The sequence below is a fragment of the Callorhinchus milii genome, unplaced genomic scaffold, assembly GCF_018977255.1.
Source record: "Callorhinchus milii isolate IMCB2004 unplaced genomic scaffold, IMCB_Cmil_1.0 Scaffold296, whole genome shotgun sequence".
Taxonomy (NCBI): Eukaryota; Metazoa; Chordata; class Chondrichthyes; order Chimaeriformes; family Callorhinchidae; genus Callorhinchus; species Callorhinchus milii.
This window is the reverse complement of record NW_024705037.1, coordinates 18,464-36,513: the sequence shown is the minus strand read 5'-3', so window position 1 is coordinate 36,513 and position 18,050 is coordinate 18,464. Positions and strand designations below refer to the sequence as shown.

General features: G+C 49.0%; 1 protein-coding gene across 1 annotated transcript in view; it reads left to right on the top strand.

Annotated features, from left to right (window-relative positions):
• Positions 1-18,050, top strand: part of LOC121851995 (SLIT-ROBO Rho GTPase-activating protein 3-like) — a 66,009-nt gene that overhangs the window by 35,238 nt on the left and 12,721 nt on the right. The window contains exons 9-10 of the mRNA XM_042346069.1: positions 15,260-15,473; positions 17,510-17,610. Coding sequence (XP_042202003.1) covers positions 15,260-15,473; positions 17,510-17,610 — 315 coding nt within the window. The remainder of the gene's footprint in view (positions 1-15,259; positions 15,474-17,509; positions 17,611-18,050) is intronic.

The window sequence follows — 18,050 nt, the reverse complement described above, 5'->3', positions numbered from 1 at the left end:
TGCCCGCGGAGCGACTTTCAATACATAGTTACTGACTATACCTAACAGTTTCAGCTGAATTCGATCAACTCCTGGCTCCCCCCGTGCTGCGCATTTGAGTGACTGGGTAGTGCCCTTGATTCTTTCTCCTACCACGAAGATTCGTTAAATTTTCCCAGAACTTATCTCCGAAGGACATTTAGGGTAGGATACATCTGTTAAACCCACGCTTGAAGCACACACTTTTGGGGTTCATTGCGTACGAACTACGCTGTCACTCGTCCACTAAATTCTCGTCGTTGCGACGCAAAAACATGGGAACGGAACAGTTAGATGCTATCGAGTTTACGAATGATTACCGATGGGGCCTCCTATTTTCGCAGCCACATGCAGTAGATAGAGTCAAGGTAAAGTGTAAATCGCTAGTCCAGAAAAGGTGGGATCAATCGAAAATCTGTAGCGAGAAAGGGTTCTACGGACCTGTCTATCGTCAAGTTCGTATCTTAATGTCGAGTGGAAGTTCTCTACGTCATGGTGCGGGACTGTGAGCAGAATCCCGTATACTCGTCCTGGATGCCGGCCAGGCTTGTTCTAGGTTAATATAAAAGTTCGCAGGTGCGAAGATTGAGCGATTCTCCTTTTGGGTTGGAGGCTCTCTGGGCGGCATTGCATGAGGAGCAAGCACGTTATGTTTACCAGGGGGTTCTTAAAACAGTACCTCCTTCCATTAATACTTGCAGCACAAACGGTATGATAAGTTTTGTGGATGCGTCACTGTTATCGTTTTGTACATCGCATCGATGGGGATGGGACTATGAATATCCCATGCACCACCAGCTATACGACACTGGATTTCCTTCAGTACGATCTCTTATTGGTGCCCCCGAGAGTCGTCCGACTTCCGATTGACAACTACGTCACATGTCTCGCGTTGGTAATGATAATCTCGCTTAGGCATAGCATGTTCGTTAGAAACCGAAGTGGACCTATAGTTGTGAGACTTGGTATCCGTGCACTTCGATTACTATTTCGAGTGTCGACCCGCGCTGATGAGTCTAGTGCCGTAGTATGGATAGTGGCAATCACTCCGGTCGATCCAGCGCTATGACTAATGACCCTGATAGCGTACGCACTACTGACTAAATTTATTTTGTCGTTCTGGTGGCCGAGCCTCAGACTATTTCACAGATCCCCTTATAACACTCTAGCGATCCTTATTCTAATAGAGGGGTCGCTAGGTCCGGTCGGGGAATCCCCTGCATCCGTGAAACTATTCCCACCCACGCGATGTAACCTCCCGTAAGTGAGAAATTGGCGCCGGCGTAATATAGTTCAAATTTGCTCCAAAAGCTAATTTTTGAGTCGTTCTCATAGGGTCTATGGGACCCTTAAGGCATATCATTTGACATCATGGAGTAGATTAGCGTTTTCATCGCGTGGCGGACATCTCCTGTTGCACATGTTATGTAGTGACTATCGCCGTTGTATGAATTCATTGGGTTCCCTCTCGGGGTGCGTGCTCTAAACCTAGCCAACTAATTGGCGATAACATGTCAGCTTTTGCACCGTGTATTGCCACAGATGTGCCACTATATCTGTAGATGTCGCAAGACGTGACCTATAAACATGACCTTCAGGGTTTCGGCCGAATTGTTTTAGTCGCTAAGGCGGATTCATGCTTCACCTACTCGTCAACTTCATCGGGTACAACGAATCGCAGGTTATCAGCCCTACGCATGGAGGCCGATTCATCTTATTGAACTTGCTTGTTCGGTTGACCTCGATCCTGCGTTCTGCTGACATTTCATAATCACCGCATGCCTGGGGTAACAGAAGTCTGCGCCTAGCGCTGCTCACGCTCATTATAATAGTTTTTCCGACTGATAAGGGAGACCTCCACAGCTTATAACTGTGTGAGTGACCGCTGCCTCCCAACGGTGGTTGGGACCTCGAGATAATTGACTGAGTACAATCTTTTTTTCGAATGATAATTTAAACCAAGTCGTTCTACCAAAGCTCCAGTATGTAACAGGAACTAACTCTCCGATCATGACCCGATGATGAGACAACCGTACGCTGGTGAGCTCGACCCCTGCAGTGTCGGAGGGGAAGCTCCACTACCTAGGGGAGTAAAGCCGAGCACCGATTAGAAGCCAACTCCTGGGCTCCCTCTTTGCAGCTTGTCAGCGGACTAGTCCTGATGGGGTTAGGCCGTTGATTCGCTGGCCAGCCACGCCAAAGTTCCGCTCCTCGGCAGACCAGAAGTTAAGATCATGGGATGTTTAAATTTGCTATCGTTTTTGGTGCTAGTTTACTAGAGATCGTAATAGTTAGCTTCCAATCTTGCGGGAATCCCTCCAAGCATCCGGTGGTGCTGGGTTTCGCTGTTAACCTCCACCTGCGCCGCAGTTAGGACATTATACATCTGAACGAATGCCTTTCATTGGATTCGGTACTAGTTCCTAGCTCTTTTTGTTCGTAGTCGGTACACATGTAAGACTGTATACTTGTATACGATGTTCTGGATAGATAGTTGTACCACCCGATCCGCGCGACGAGTAAGTCTCAGAGGAAGCATACATCGGTAGTTCAGAGGAATAGCAGATTTCAGATAGATGGCTGTACATGAAGATCTGGTGCCCGGTCCCCTCGCTCATATAGGGGAATCGTAGGGGACGTGGGCATAGGTTCCGTGCAATTTTATCCAGTTAGGGCTAGTTCAGCAGTAAGATTCCTATAGACCGGCGCGGCACAGCAAACTTGATGAGCGTCTTGTTTCCTACAAACGTCCGTAAGTTTTCGCCCGCTAAGACCCATTTCGCTGGCAGGAACTACGGTGTGAATGTAATGGGAACCATTCGGAAGAATCACTATGCGAGTTTTATCTCCCATTGAACTTATTAACTTGCTATCACTGACTCAGCTTAATTGAACCCGGCGCTATGGTCGGAAGGAAAGCACTGTGCCAGTCGCAGCACAACCGCATCAAAGTACTAATGTCTCTGGAATAACGGATCCTAAATACTCCGAACCTGGCGAACGCAGGACCTACGGATAAGGCAACCTCACTTGATCACGCCGGAGCGGGAAATGATCTCAGCGTATGATCATCATAGACTTAGCTGGGTCACGTGGCGTCGGTCCAAGGGGTTGTTTACCAATGCGTAGTATATCGACTATTATCCCGTCTAACTCGACTGCACGTTAGCGCCGATATCCTGTGCTCGGTGGTATATGCGAGTATACTCCCTAGAGGTGATCGTCGTATAAACCTATACGACCGTGGTGTTCTCACCCTGGTACCACTCCTGTGACGCATGGCGAAAAGATTGGTGCAACGGGGGCAACACGCATTCTACGGCCGTCTATGCCTTAGCTATTAGACTCACTAGCGGAAGTACAAGCCTCATAGTAGTTTACAAGTCACTACCGAACTTAGACCCTGATCTGGTTAGGACCTTTTCCACAACAGAGACGATCGCCAGCGTTGATCGCAGACGTTCCTGGGACGCACCTTTGGCACGAAGCGTACTGTGGGCGAATAGAACGCGGTCTTCGCTAGGGTTGCTGCCTTGTCAACGCGTCGGCTTCCTTTCAAAACGGGAGTAGATGAACCAACGATCCCTCTACAAGTTGTCTCAAGCACCACATGTGAAAGATAGGGCGAGTAGGAGTACGCCCGTTATTCTGTGCGCTGATTGATACCGGAAACGACTGCGAACCGGAATCTTCAATGGAGTAGTGTGAGTTACTTACAGGGGCACTTCATAGGCCGGCCTCCGCGTCACAGTGCTCCCCAGAGGAAGACTGCTGGTATCCCGTATGCAATCACAGCCACCCCGTCGACCAGGCATATAAGTACCGGACTATGTCGGTCGGACTCAGCCCACGGTTACATAATGTGTAATACGATTAAAAGTTCTAAGAACTTACTGAAGTTGTTATCTTTGCGGCAACGCAACTCCGTAACGCCATATTCTTACAGCCAAGAATGCTTTAATCTGGCCGGCGGCCAGGAGGCTAGATGGATTTCTGTATTCATGTGACACAAACTTGATACCGCTGTACAGTCCCATCCACCGTATCATTTCCTGAAATGCATCGAACGGTAGTATCTATTATATTAAATCTACCGAAAGGTGGAGGCGTGCGGTTCATTGCATTTTGCGTCGAGAGTTACGTTTTGCGTTTCATGCCTGAGGTAAACATATAGACAATATAGCTTCGTTAGAACCTTCCACTAGCTAATCATCATATCGACTTCTACTGTGCTTTCGACTCTTCTTTGTACACAGGGTTATCGGTGCACTATCCGCACACCGTCCCCCCGAAAAAGATGTGTGAGAAGCACGTTACGAACCATCCTCGGAGGGGTCAACAGGCCGATCTAGTTCAAGCTTCGGGCCTCGAATTTGTACAGTAAACGGCCGACTACCAGTCATCGCTCGAAAATAAGTTCGCTCCGTTCTGGGGTTAAATGGGCCGGTCCTCCCCAGGACATGTGAAAGAGTGCGCGTTCTCGATTTACGAATGTTGCTAGTAGGCTGTCGAGGCGTCTGTCACACCCACCTCCATAGAATACAGACACTACTCCCTTCCAATACGACACGATGCTTATTGCCAGATTGATCCGTAATCCCTCTAAGTGAGGCTTCCTTCTGAGTGACCGCTCATTACCGGTTTTCGCTGAGTCGGACGTTCTAGCGTACTGCCTTCCGGTGATTAAGAGGTTTCCGCAACAAGCCGTCCAGCGTCTATGAAATTAGACGTCGCATACTGGTACCGTTCCAAGATCCCTTGTCTAACTAGTGACTGCTGGCCGGAAAGGTTATGGGACAAGGCCTCGCCGACTCAGGTGGTCGCGCGATTTTGCGCGTGAGCATGACCATTACGAGGGGCTCAAGAGTAGCGGCTTCGATTCCAATTGCATCCACAGTAACAAGCGGCGGGGACCAACTTGCTTGAATTCACCGGACGCTTAAATCTGTAACACCATTCGACCGACACGCAGTTAATTATATTTACTTGAACATGCACCCTCACGTCGACCCAACCATGAAGGCTCTGCCGCATTTACGTCTTATATTCATATGCGCGTTTACTAATACTGCCATTATTTAGCATCTCAACAGCCACCCCTCACAGTAGTTTGAGACGGTTTTGATGCTTTGACCGCGAATGTGTTGCTCTTTGGTCTTTGACGCACTCTCATTCACGTATATCAGAGACGGGCGGAGAACTATGAATCCAGGTGCCAGTTGACGCGCACCCTGATCGTTGTGATCCCGTTCTTGCGTTCTTGCGCTTAAACCCTCCCCACCCCTCTAGTTGCACACGGGCCGTCACAATTGCCGCGCGTCGCTGAGGGTGCCGAAGATACGTCTCGGACCTTTCGGTTTGCGCTGGGGCCTCAACGTTCTCGCACTCCCCGTAACGCCAACGTCACTTGTTAGCTCTCCAGGCCGAAGCGTAGTCTCGATATTTGCCGGGTAAGGGAGACTCTTTCCTTTTACTCTGCGAAAATTGGGCGTGTATTCCGTTATAAAGAGTAATCTTCTTTATCTCGGGCGCCAACTATACTGGGTCTTTCCCGCAAAATGCGCGTCACACTTCTAGTCCATCATTGACCCGGCCTCGCGGATAGACACACTCGTCTCAAGTGTCAGTTTCCTAAAGAGATGTTCTCCTGTCCCCAAAATGCAGCTTCGCCATGCCTAAGACTATCCGGGCGAGTGTTCTTATAGGTAACTCAGGTATCACCGCTTCCCTCTGATTAATTATCGGTACACTATTAACCAACCGGCCCTTAGCAGATTTCTATGCCCCGAGGGTCAAACTTTTCATCAATCTTCCATCATGTAAAATTCCTCATTTTCGCCAAGACTCACCACACGCACTCCACTTGTCGCTAACTCCCAGCGAGGACGTTTAGTGTCATCCAGACCGACCCTCGCCCAGTACGATTACTGATGTAAGGATCGCAACTTAGATACAGAAAAAAGACTATATACTAATATCAGAAGTGATACATACTATTACATCAAGCATAGGGGGTCCTCTGCGGCCAAGCCTGGCCCCCTTACTTACCGCTTCAGACCGCCACCATAATATAAACAAGAAATCGCCTTATGAGTAATGCAATAAATATTCTACTTCATTATTGACCACTGAAAGTAACTGCGACACGAACCGGATCAAGGGACATGGTATTAAGTGTAGGAGCGACAGTGATAAAGCGACAAGGACCCACGACACAGCACAAGAAAAGATCGTCCTGTCAGTAAGCCTGAAAAAAGGGGGCATAAACTCGACTACCTGTGACGCGACCTGTTGTGAAGTGGGATGACAAGTATGGGCTGTGAAATCCGTTCACATCAATCGTGTAGAAAGATCCGCGTGTCACAACCTATACAGTACGTTGAAACCAAGCATGTAAGTCGCATCTAGAACTTTCCGATGGCAATCAGATATTCAAACACGCGCTCTACCCGCGGTCCTTTGTTTTCCACGGACTGAAGGGGTTGAGACATGCCCCAAAAATCTTTTAACTTCTACGTACTGTTTGGGACGTATTACCTATCGAGAGACGCAGATTTAATTTTCGTCTTAAGTTTCGCATGCAACACGAGCGGTATTTAAGTGCCAGTCAAGCTCGGATGAACGAAGCACCAGGTTTTGTCGCACGCGACACGTATCTCCTAATATGAGCACGTCTCAGTAGTTACTCCAAACCTTGTCAGGTAGGTCGGGAGTGTTCAAGCATCTCGGGACTAGCTATCGGGACCTAACAGAGGGTACGATCACGAAGGATTGTAACATTCGGATACGATGTCCAACACGCGGTAACGGAAGAAAACTCGTATTTTGTGGCCGAATCCTAACTTTTGGCTGGTAGCCCGGCGTACAACCTTCGCATCGTAAAGATTCTATTAAAACACGGGATAGCATGGTTACAAATCCATGGACGTCCTGGTTAAGCACCATATACTATGGTGCGACCCCTAATACGCTCATCCCAGAAGTATTAGTCGGTGACACATGCTTGATGATCAGTGAAGAAGTCGACGGATGACTCGAGCATGCAGGCTCATCTGTTCCTATATCGCTCTACTATCTTGAAAGGATATGTGGTACGGTATAGAAACCAACGCACGTCCTTCTGGCGAGATATGTAGAACTGGATCGGATTGACGCGTAGGAGTCCTTAGAGATTATAGCGGCTTTGCTGCGCACGATACGTCGCCTCTTGCGCTGAACAATGTGATCAAGTATACAGCCAATTTTTAATCAATACAATGCTTGACGGTGGTACTATCGCGCAGTAATGTAGTCACACCCCGGAGTGCAACGCATTGGGTTCGTGGTCTGACGCCCCTATGGAAAAATCTCGAGCTGGTCCGTTACCAAATGGCACCGGGCCCACTCATTCGAGTTCCTACAACCACGCTTCACCCTTGGCTGGCGGAGACCAATTAAGAGCTTAACTGAGGCTCACGAGATTGTGAAGAACCAACCTTATATCGCCTCTGGGCTCACACTTTCCTTGTTCTAGCAAGATGATGTGGACCCAAACCGCGTTTCAGATAGCTTAGTATTATCGCTCCCTCAAATAAGGCGCCGGTGAAGCCGGTATTCTTTGGATCTCAAGGTTATTGGCTATGACTGCGCCGGCTCCCAATAACAGACCGCGATACACAGGTCACAGCTGACCCGTTTCTAGACTGGGTCGGTGATTATTAGCGGTATTGGCTCCATTTGCAGAAAATGACCAGCAAGCGGTTTTGTCCTTGACGTTTGTGCGTGAGTCATCAAGGCGAGATAGCAGATTCTGACAATTGTATCCCGGTTATCTTACCTCGAGTTCAGTTTATACAATCGCGCCCGTATCCACCGTAAACACAAAAACAATATCAGGTTGGGGTACTCAACGAAGGGATCACACGAAATCTATCACGCTGCTACCAGGCTGAGGCGTGGCACAGGTCATCAGGTTGCACGTCGGCTCCGACTCGCGTCAGAGAAAAGGGGTGGCTCGTTTTGTTTAATGTATTTCGAAAACCACGGCATAGTGTATCTATGATGCAGGTTTTGGAGTTTGAACTATTATATCGAGGTAAAAAGTATTCTGCCAACTAGTTGCGGGGACGGAAATCTAGCCTCAGGATGAATAGTGCCGGATCAAACTGACGGGAGACATTGCTGACATCAAATCAGAAATACCCCAGAACGTCCTAGCTTTAAACGAGGATAGGTGCTACTACCTGAATTAAAAAAGTATAAACTTACCCTTGTCATACCACGGAGGATGACGCCTATTGTAACGCCGCTACCAGTAACTTATTGTGCGTGGGTAACGGAGTGCAAGGTTGCGCGAACAAGACCAACAACCAACCGGACGGCAAATCAAATGAAAACACGCGCAAGGCAAGAGCCGCGTTCACATGATTGATTACTCAATTCCCCCAATTTACCCAGCCAATTGTCGGGCTAAACCTCCCTAACTTGATCGACAGATCCTCGTCCTTAAGTAAATCACGTGAGTAAAGCTGCCCTCGGGCATCTCCCGAACAACGGCCATGCCAGGTACAGGGCAGTAAGTCGATCAATAGGACTTCACGAACTCCCGCAAGCTTCAAACAATGTTCGGGAGAATGGGGACAATTCGGGACGAAGAGCTCCCGGTTCAACGTTAAAGTCTGTGAACCTTCGGCACAAAACCCAATAAAAGAGCACCGGTGTAGGTATAGACGACTTGAAGGTTCAAATGTGAATGAGCCCGTGGTTATGCCATAATACTAAGCAACTTTTAGCTAACTGATGGAGCTACGCGCTTACACAACCTTCCGTTCGAGTAACAAAACTAGCACAGTGTTAAAGTATCCAAACAGACGCCACGCATAGAGAAATACTTTGGATTAAGGCCTTTATTCCGCTCTAACTAGAAACCCGGGTGACTGAGTCGTCCCCATTTGCGCTGCCGGAAGGCAGAGCAGAACCCATACCGTGTGCGTAGTGCAACCTGGCCCTTCTGGCGCACGTCCGCACACGATGGAATTGATTTTTCTATCGTCCTTTCGTGTAGCTTATTCGCGTCACCTTACATTTATTGACTAAGCAACTACCATGTGCAGCTCCTTCGCCTTGACTCCGATCCTCTGTGATACATACTTAGCCGTCAAATCGAACGGCCCTGAACACGGACTTACCCATCTGAATTCACCCACCCCTGCTCTGCTAATCCCCCTAATAATTAGTTACGAGAGGGCGGATTACTCACTCTCAAAAATCGGAGCAGTACGGCATCTGATCTTCTAGATTAACTTGGACGGCTCTAGGGTGGCTCACTTTGAAAAGGTACGGAAGCCTTCGTGTCCACTATAAAGGATACCGCGCTCTAGTATTGTGCCCCTATTCATGGAGGCAGATACGAGGCTTGCCCGTTAAAGATTCCTAGGAATGAATTTCTAATTAACATCGAGTGATTCGTAGCTAAGGATAATCGAGCGGTGACTCTGCAGGCACGAAGAAATCCTATCACCACCATCGCAAACTTGTGCAAAAGGCTTGCGGAACAGGACGGTATCTTTACTTTACACCTCTACGGGCTAGCGCCATGTCATGGTGCTACATTACTTCTTCTCATATATATAGAACGCTCCCGCCAGTAACAGGATACGGACAAACCCGCTAACACATACGCGTGGCTGGCCAGACCGGGTACCTGCTCCTTGGAGGGAACAAGCAGAGGGTATTCCCAACCCACATGAACTGCTACTCACACTGCACTGTACAGTTCCGCGCCGGCTTGGAGCACGTGTTACTGAGATGAGTTAAAAGAACTGGTATACTCTAGGGTCATTGTCTCCGAAATTTTCCAGGCGATTACCCTGTCCCACCCCTGACTCTGCAAGTGTTTTACCTTAATCGGAGATCACTCCGTTGCTGGTGTTGATCAAGATACTTTTCAGGATGACGCCATACGCAAGGCAGTTGTTCAATGCTACAGACTACCCTGCCGCGTCACCTAACCTTCGGCTTGACTACTGCTGTGGGCAGTGATGCACATCGAAACATATCTAAGAGGTCCATTCGCAGTTTAACTCCCCACGCGTGATCACCTCAGAGAGTGTACGGCTTAGCCAGATCGGCACGATTACACGTAGGCCGCGCTTCACGGGTGGCAGATATTAGTCTCCCGCTCATAGGGTGGGCATTCCGATCCGCCGACTAAAGTTATATGTTGCGCATGCTCACCGCCCATTTATGTCCTTAGGCCGTGATTAGTAAAGCGCAGGGGCATAGAAATAGGGGCGCCAGTTTACCGTTTCGTCCCTAGCACCACTGATGTCCTCGTCCCCCTGAGATCCCGTCGTGGTGCACGCAGGAGGCGACGGTCCGCGGATTACTCTTTATCTTTTCGACTCCCGTACTGTCCCCGAGTACGTGATCTGGCGGGATTCTTCTTTAGGTGCAAACGCTGGATCATGAAAAACACGTGAGGAACCGCGATCACCAGGTGAAACAGTCTTACCCTGGCACGATCTCATCAGCCGTCGTTTTTTATGGAAAACAATTCCCGTCCCTTGGGGCAACGAAGGCGGGTCACTACCGCTGCACGAAGTCGAAGCCCGAGTATTGATAGAATGCATAGTATGACAGAACATTATTGGTCAGTCACAAGTTCTGAACCAGCGTTGGAGTTTCCCATACGAGAAAATCGGCTAACCAATAATGCCCTGGGTGTCAGTTGTACGGCTGGGCACGTTATGGAGGGCGCTGTGCCCGCCAAAACTGCGCAGCTCAGAAAATATCGACATCCATTACGACCGCACCGTGCTTACAAAGTCAGTAGGTTCCGCCCGAAATATGACAATCTAGTGGGTGCGTTAACCGCGAGGAAAACTTGAGTTACAGGATCTAACGAATGGGAGCTCCGGTCGCAAACCAAAGGGAAACACGATTTACATGACCGTATGAACGTGGTAACCGACTGCAAGCTTAGGCTTTATTGGCCGAAGAGGAAGTCAAAAGATGTCCACTCCGAGGCAGCCACTTTGCCCTGGCCTGGCCGAGCGGAAGAGACTGATGCGCGAGCGAGCAAGAATTATTGTCTCTGAGTGACATAGGGATCGCATGTCGGGCATAGGTGATTCTTGCTTTAACGACTTGTCTGCGACACTCAGACCTTTCACTTGGGAATACTCCGTGCCCTGCATGAGCTTTAGTCTACTTCCTCCAGTGTGATGGTGTAACCCGGTGTTATGTTAGGTTGGAACTTCGCAGTATCGGAGACGTGATCCACACAGGTGGATAGGATCGGTGCGAGCTACGGATAACAGGGAAATGAAGGAGTTTGCAAGCCCGCGCTTGTAATTCTAAATGGGGTTGCTGTATTCCGAGGAGCTAGCAGGTCAAATTGAGAACCAGTCCGTAACGTAACGCGCATTAGAGCAGACTGTTCGCGTTTCCAGGCCCTGCACCCGTGGGTAAAATGACGCTTGCGGAGGCTCTCAAGTCATCACCAGGTTTTAATTTTACCCTATCTAAACGTCTGGCGAACCGAATGTCGTCAAGACCGTCTGGGTCGCGAGCCTCTTAAGATGACTGCGGCAGTTGCGGTTCTGGTCCACACGAATTACGTCAGAACTCAATAAGGGTCACATTGCTAACCTATCGATAGTTTCACAATCGAGTGCATCCGTAATGTTTGCAAGAAGTGAAGACAAGTCACGCGGCAATCTTAAGCCATACCTACCAAGCCCCAAGCACGACGATCGGCCAGCTTGGTATGGGGAGTAACGTTCGCTCTCACGCCGGCGGCTCCCCCTCGGCCCCTAGCACTCTCCTCTACGGCGATCGTTGACAGAGGTTATATAACCTAGGAGTATATAACCGATCTGAGCTCTGATTATTTTACTAGGGCCTGATGTTAGGGTGATGTTTGTTATAAGGACGATTTGGTATATACACAAATTCCGGTTAGTTTCACTACACTGTATAGACGTCTTACGTGCAGGCTCCACCAGTACATTCTGACAGGATGGTAATCTACCCTGAATGTAACGTCCGCCATACTCATGACCTGCGTTGAGTACTCCCTCCCGAAGCGGTCGTCGCGAAAGTATCGACACAGTGGTACAGCTAAACCACCTAGGCCACCGCTCAAAACGCGGACTTCTGTGTAGCGATAATTGTAGTTGTTAGCAGTCCTAAGTTCGACTTAATCTCTATACTCACTCCGGGGACACTGAAGGGTAGATGTCCAGGTTTTGATTCGACGTATTCTAAAACCAATTTAGAGCCTTCCCGGTTGACCCTTACCCAAAACCATGCGGAAAAATTTCTGAGTGTGCAAGTAGCTTAAGAGCTGATTAACCGGCGTTCAGTAATCGATATGCTCTGGATAGGTACTAGCTTGAACAGGGCCCCCCGACCATTTGGATTATACGTTGAAATTAACCGGCGACATGGCCAGTTCTGACGGATATCTTATATGTTCTCGAAGGTGCCACAGTTGGGAATGAACGCAGAAGCAATGGATCCAAGATGAGACAGCCAGCTAAAGGCCCTGACATTGGGTCCTTTAGCAGTCAAGGCACGCACTTATGTATCCCTGCGTCACTAGCTATATTTACGTAGGGAGAGTGGAGTACCGGGATTCTAGGGCTGGGGCTACCGTACGATGCAAGTATTCACAATGGATAGAACCGATCTTGTTCCTACACCATCCTGAGGCTCAGAGTACCAGAGACCTAGCTTCGTTACTTATCTGCACATCGCACGTTTGTCTAGTCATTCCAACTTCTTCATAAACCTCTCCTGAGGGTTCTTATCCCTAGGTCAGCACGAACGGCTGCGCCGCGTATTGGCACGCGCTTCCCTCAGATCGACTGACCTTCGGTCTATCGTTATCTATTGGACAAACGGGGACATTTAGCACGCCTTATTGACCCAGCAACAAATGCCTGGGTAGCCTCTCATAGCGAACTGCAGTAGCCCAGCACGAACTAGAAAGTCTGGCCTCTGTAAAAAGTAATTGGAGCAAGGTCGCCCCAAGGCGAGCTTATGAAGTCCAGGTGGCTCTCCGCACAGTACAGCTATAATAAGCTTAAAGTTGTCGTTTTAAGTGTCGTACATCTCAGAATGACTTTACGCTGTATATGGACTTACTAGCGATTAATCACCACCTGCCAGTGTAAATGCACGACAGGGGTCGTTGGACAGTTCTGCTCGCTGAGAGCTCAATCCCTTATTTGTTTCGGCATCTGTCTCCGATAAACGTGACCCGCTGGGAGTTTGCAGCCACAAGCTTCATACGGACTGAAGGGCGATACAAAAATCTCAGGCGGCATTTAGCCCGCGTTTGGGTTAGGGAGATTTTATAGTGCGTGGAGTTGTGAGACCGCGATACAACCGTGAGAGAGTAAGGCGTCTTTGCCCTATATAGCTCAATTGGCCCGTGCATGGGTTGTCTTCAACTAGACAGATAGTTTGGTTGGGTTAATCTAGGGAATGAATGTCCAGAACTATCCGGTCCCGTCTAGACTTTCCCGAAATGTGACGTATTTTCCAACTTGGCAATAAACTCAGGGGGCCGCCCCAGCGTGAATTTCCAAGGCCAGCAGTATAGACCCTTATTAGAAGGGTGATGCACAACAACAATCACCAGTCCGTGTCATACCAATTCAGCGCTAAGTAAAAGCTTTAGTCCCCAACAGTGAATCAACTAATCGGTGCGAGACCCGTCTCGCATTGTACGTCTTGCAAACCGGTCTTAGCCCATCTAACGCTAGTACGTGTCTCGTCTTCGGACATACACTCAATGGGATCCCGTGGAACGTAGAAGGTGAAAAAGGAGTTAGTACAAATGGCTGGGATTCCCTATAGTTGGGCGTTCGGGGCATGGATGCTTCGACACAAGAGGGCACCTCGCATGACTGGGACAACGCTGCGACCATCTGGGCTTTCAGGCGTCGATACGTACCCCCTAGGGTCACCCGTAGAGTTCACGCTGTGTCGGGCTCGCGGACGCTTACACTGCAGCGAGGATCGCCTAAGAACAAACTGGAAGATTTGCACATATTAGACGCCTAATTCAAATTGGGTCGCATTACTATGGGTCACGGCGCCGTACGATTGAGCATGCATACCTGCATTCAAAAGTAATAGTTGAGAAACTTTTGCAGACCGTCCAGCACCATCTAAACTTGTTTCCCAACATCAATCTGCGTCCGCGTATTGTCAACTGGTTACTCACTGATCAGCCATTCTGTCTCAGTCGCACGCATCTCCCTACCGTCCCTCACGATAGGCGCCAGTTCCCCAAGTGGTCGATAAAGATACGGCAATGACTAGCATTTGATCCTGTATACCTGGGCACAAGACCTCTTATAACTCGCCATTCTTCGAATGGAATCCAAGAGTCGGATACCTTCCCTGTAGCTAATACGAGGTGGTTGTTACTTCGTGGTTGGGCCTTGCATTCATAGGGAACCAAGCCCGTAGTCATGCTTTGTCGGACCCCAGCTGCATGCTAGCTGGGTGGTTGTATCAGCAATTCTAGGACTCCTAGGGTCTCCGATATGTTCTCCGTTCTAATCACTGTTCGCTCCGCGCCGTAAGCACGATCTATCTCGGATGCTCATATGAATAATTACATTTTAGTAGCTGCCATATTACTGTCGGTTACATAGTGTTCCCACAGTCATAGCTAATGCTTCGTGCCTGCTAACGATGGATACGATTACGAAGTTTCCTGACCCTCAGAGCTGTTAGCCAACCATTTACCCCTAGGGGATAACGGTCTAGTTTAGGTGATTTCCCTCGCCATCACTTAGTACCTAGTCGACTGCCGCATAGGACCGTTTCAAAGGTGAGCAAACGAACCCATTTTGCGAATAGTGGCCCCTTTCAGGTTTGAACGGACCTGCATAAGACAGTGTGACCCTTACGAAGTGCTAAAGCGGCCTCAGATACGCCCAGTCCGTGACAATCCCTCCCAAGTTAGAGCACAATACCTAGTATCAAGTGCGGGATGCGCACCTAGAAAGTCTCCGGGCACCGTTTACCAAGACAGTTCAGTAGGTTAGCCGGTCTACTTTAAACCTGACTTCTTTGTTTAACACCGTAACCCGAGGTGCCACTGACACACAGTAACCGAGCTCCCTTTGTTGCGGCGCTAAGAAATCTGGCGCTTTACTTATAGTAGGCGCCAGATATGCCCTTATAGAACCTTAGCGAGATGCCCCTGTCTAAAGGTTGTTATATTTCCGTTTGACAGGAAATTCTTTCTCTGACTCGTCATTAACGTTCACTGAGGGTTTAATCGACGTATGGACGCACGGTTTATCGATGGGAAAATTACGAGACGGTCCCGTAGACGCATCGACCAAATTTCAGCGCATTACTGTAGGTCCCCCCAAGTCTAAAAGTTGTCTACCGCCCTCCTCAGCCGAGTCCGAATCGGCCGATGCGCGTTTCGGGAATGTTTACAGGTGAGGTGGTGCGTGTAACAACAAGTTAGCAGTCCCATTCGAAGTCTCGTTGAGTATTCGCACTCGATCAACCAGTTTTGTGAGTACAGTTCGACCCGGCGTTGTTTACTCAGTCGGGCGCCGGGCTCGTGAGTGCAAGAATCCGCGCATAAGTTATAAAACGACTTGGATGTCACGAATGTAGACCTTGGGTTCATCATGTCAAAATACACCCCTGACGTCCCCTGTGAACTGATAAGGCGCCACGGTTTTTTCAGATGTTTGTCAGGTCGTAAAGCACGGGGTTCGAGTTACGCAAGTTGTCATTTGACTGTAAAGTACAGCCTTTGCGAAGATCGGAAGTCATTTAGACCGCCGGCAATCCATCGATATTAACAATCTTCTTGACGAAAGATGTGTCGACACCTGACTTCCACGTCTATTCGTAGGCCCTTTGACAGCGAGATGTTGAAAAGTATCAAGCTTTTAGGCTTTATCCGGTTTTCTGGTGTGTTCGGCTGACTGCGGAGTTCTTAGTAACACAGGAGGACGTTCTTGAACCATCCAGCACCAAGTAAAGTGTACTCGAGCTTGCCTACGTGAACCACAGCGCGTGGGTTGTGAGACAAATGTCTTCTGATCTAGACGTGTGCAACCCGTGTCGCTTACATAATTATGCACCGCCTGCGATACCAATGATGAAGGAAGAGGGTAGTTCAATGCATCAGCTGATTCGTGCTTCAAAAGTGTCCTAGACCATCTGGATAATATTCGCCGAGATCAAGATCTGTAGATCACTGGAATGGTGGGCTGTGCAGCTTGGTCGCCTGTCAGCCGATTCTTTGTCTGCTTGCATTGATTGCCCCGAAGAGCGTCAAACGTCGCCGCGCGCATTTCCTATGTCTGCTACAGCGTTTTAGTGTTCTATTCAACATTCGTCCTTAAAAGGACGGAGGTTGTTCCCATGCTTTCATGGTCCCCGAGTACAGACTCCTGCTTGTCCTTTTTACATCGTGCCTACGTATGCGAAAGGCTCAAGACCATGGGACATTGCCGAGCGATTCCATCGTTCAGTTATGTTATCAGAGTGCAAGTCGCATTGCCTTTGACTTCCCTTTCTCAGGCTCATGAAATGGACAGACATGACCAAGCTCGCGTTATACATGGATGATATCTTCGAGTCGGCGTTAACGCACGTAGTACAGGTATATGCAGTGCGCCCCATGACCCGTACAAAGAAATTTTGGAGCCAAATTTACTAGCGGGCCAATAGCTACGTGCTCCCTTGTGCTTGCACGTCTTTGGCGGATAAAGTGCCGCATCGTTTCGCAAGGGAGAGCGTGACGCGGACCCTCTAAACATCAACTTTGCACCCTTAATCATCAGAAAGCGATTGCCACCGCGTCGTTCTGCAGTCAATAGGCCGGCGTCGGGTTCTGGTCTGGTAAAAACGGGAGAAAAAAGGGCTCCGAGCTACAACTTTAATGTGACTCACACGATTTTCAACGGCAAGACCCTTCTTATGTTCGAATGCCGGCCGTCTACAATAATGCTAATAATGGGTAGCACTACGATCCATACGCCACTCCCCGTCCTGGCTAATAGTGAGGACTTATTTCTCTCATCTTCCCCCAGCGCTGACCTCTATCACGAATAATACTGATCGACCACCACAAATTGGGTGTTCGCCACTCACGAATATAGTGTAAGCCCGCCAATTTGCATATCCGCTTCCACGGACATAATTAAGGACGTGACGGGGTAATTGCGCGGCCGTTTACTAAGTACTATCGCACTCTGTCGTCAGCTGCTATACCTCAATAGCATGAGTATTGGATGACGGGATACGCAGAATGTGCCCTCCATTTGGCTAAACCAGATCTGTATGCTCTCGAGCTCGAGTGTTCAACAGGAAGTCGATCCGCCAACAAAAAAAACAGTTAAGGTCGACCACTCTCGAACGTTACCGCGCATGGTATCGCTCCGCATTGTGACCACCCGAGACTGAAAGTATAAGAGTCTCTCTGTCTAGTGTCACAACAAACTTCTGCTAGCAGATGGATCGAGCATGAACAAGTACCCTTGCGGTTCTACGGCTGCGGCTTTATAGACGGTGGGAGCTCGGCTGGCGAAAACCAAACGAGTAGCAAAACATACGGTACCGTACAACGCGGTGGTGAAAGATATTCTTGTGCAGACCTAGTGTAACGCGAGCTAAATAACAGTCCAGAAGCGCCCGATCAGCTAGGGTTAGAAATGATTCTCAGTTGGAGAATTGGGTCTAATGGTGGACTCTTGACTTTCCCGACGACGAGTGTCTGCATGGCCGTTGGGGAAATCACGCCTCGTAGTGTGCTTTACTACGTTTCCGTATGTACTCAAAGGAATCGAACGACGCTAGCAATCTTGCCACCCGCCACTGTAGGTTTACTTTGTGTTAGATATGTACACACGCGTGAACGTACCGAGGCACAATCCCGCCATGCAGCTAAGAACCTTACGCGAAGTTACTTTGGTTTCGTATTGCGTGTAGGCGGACTAAGGGTACATGCATTTCGCCCATGGTCGCCGAGTTTATCGGACTAGCCTGTTGACCGT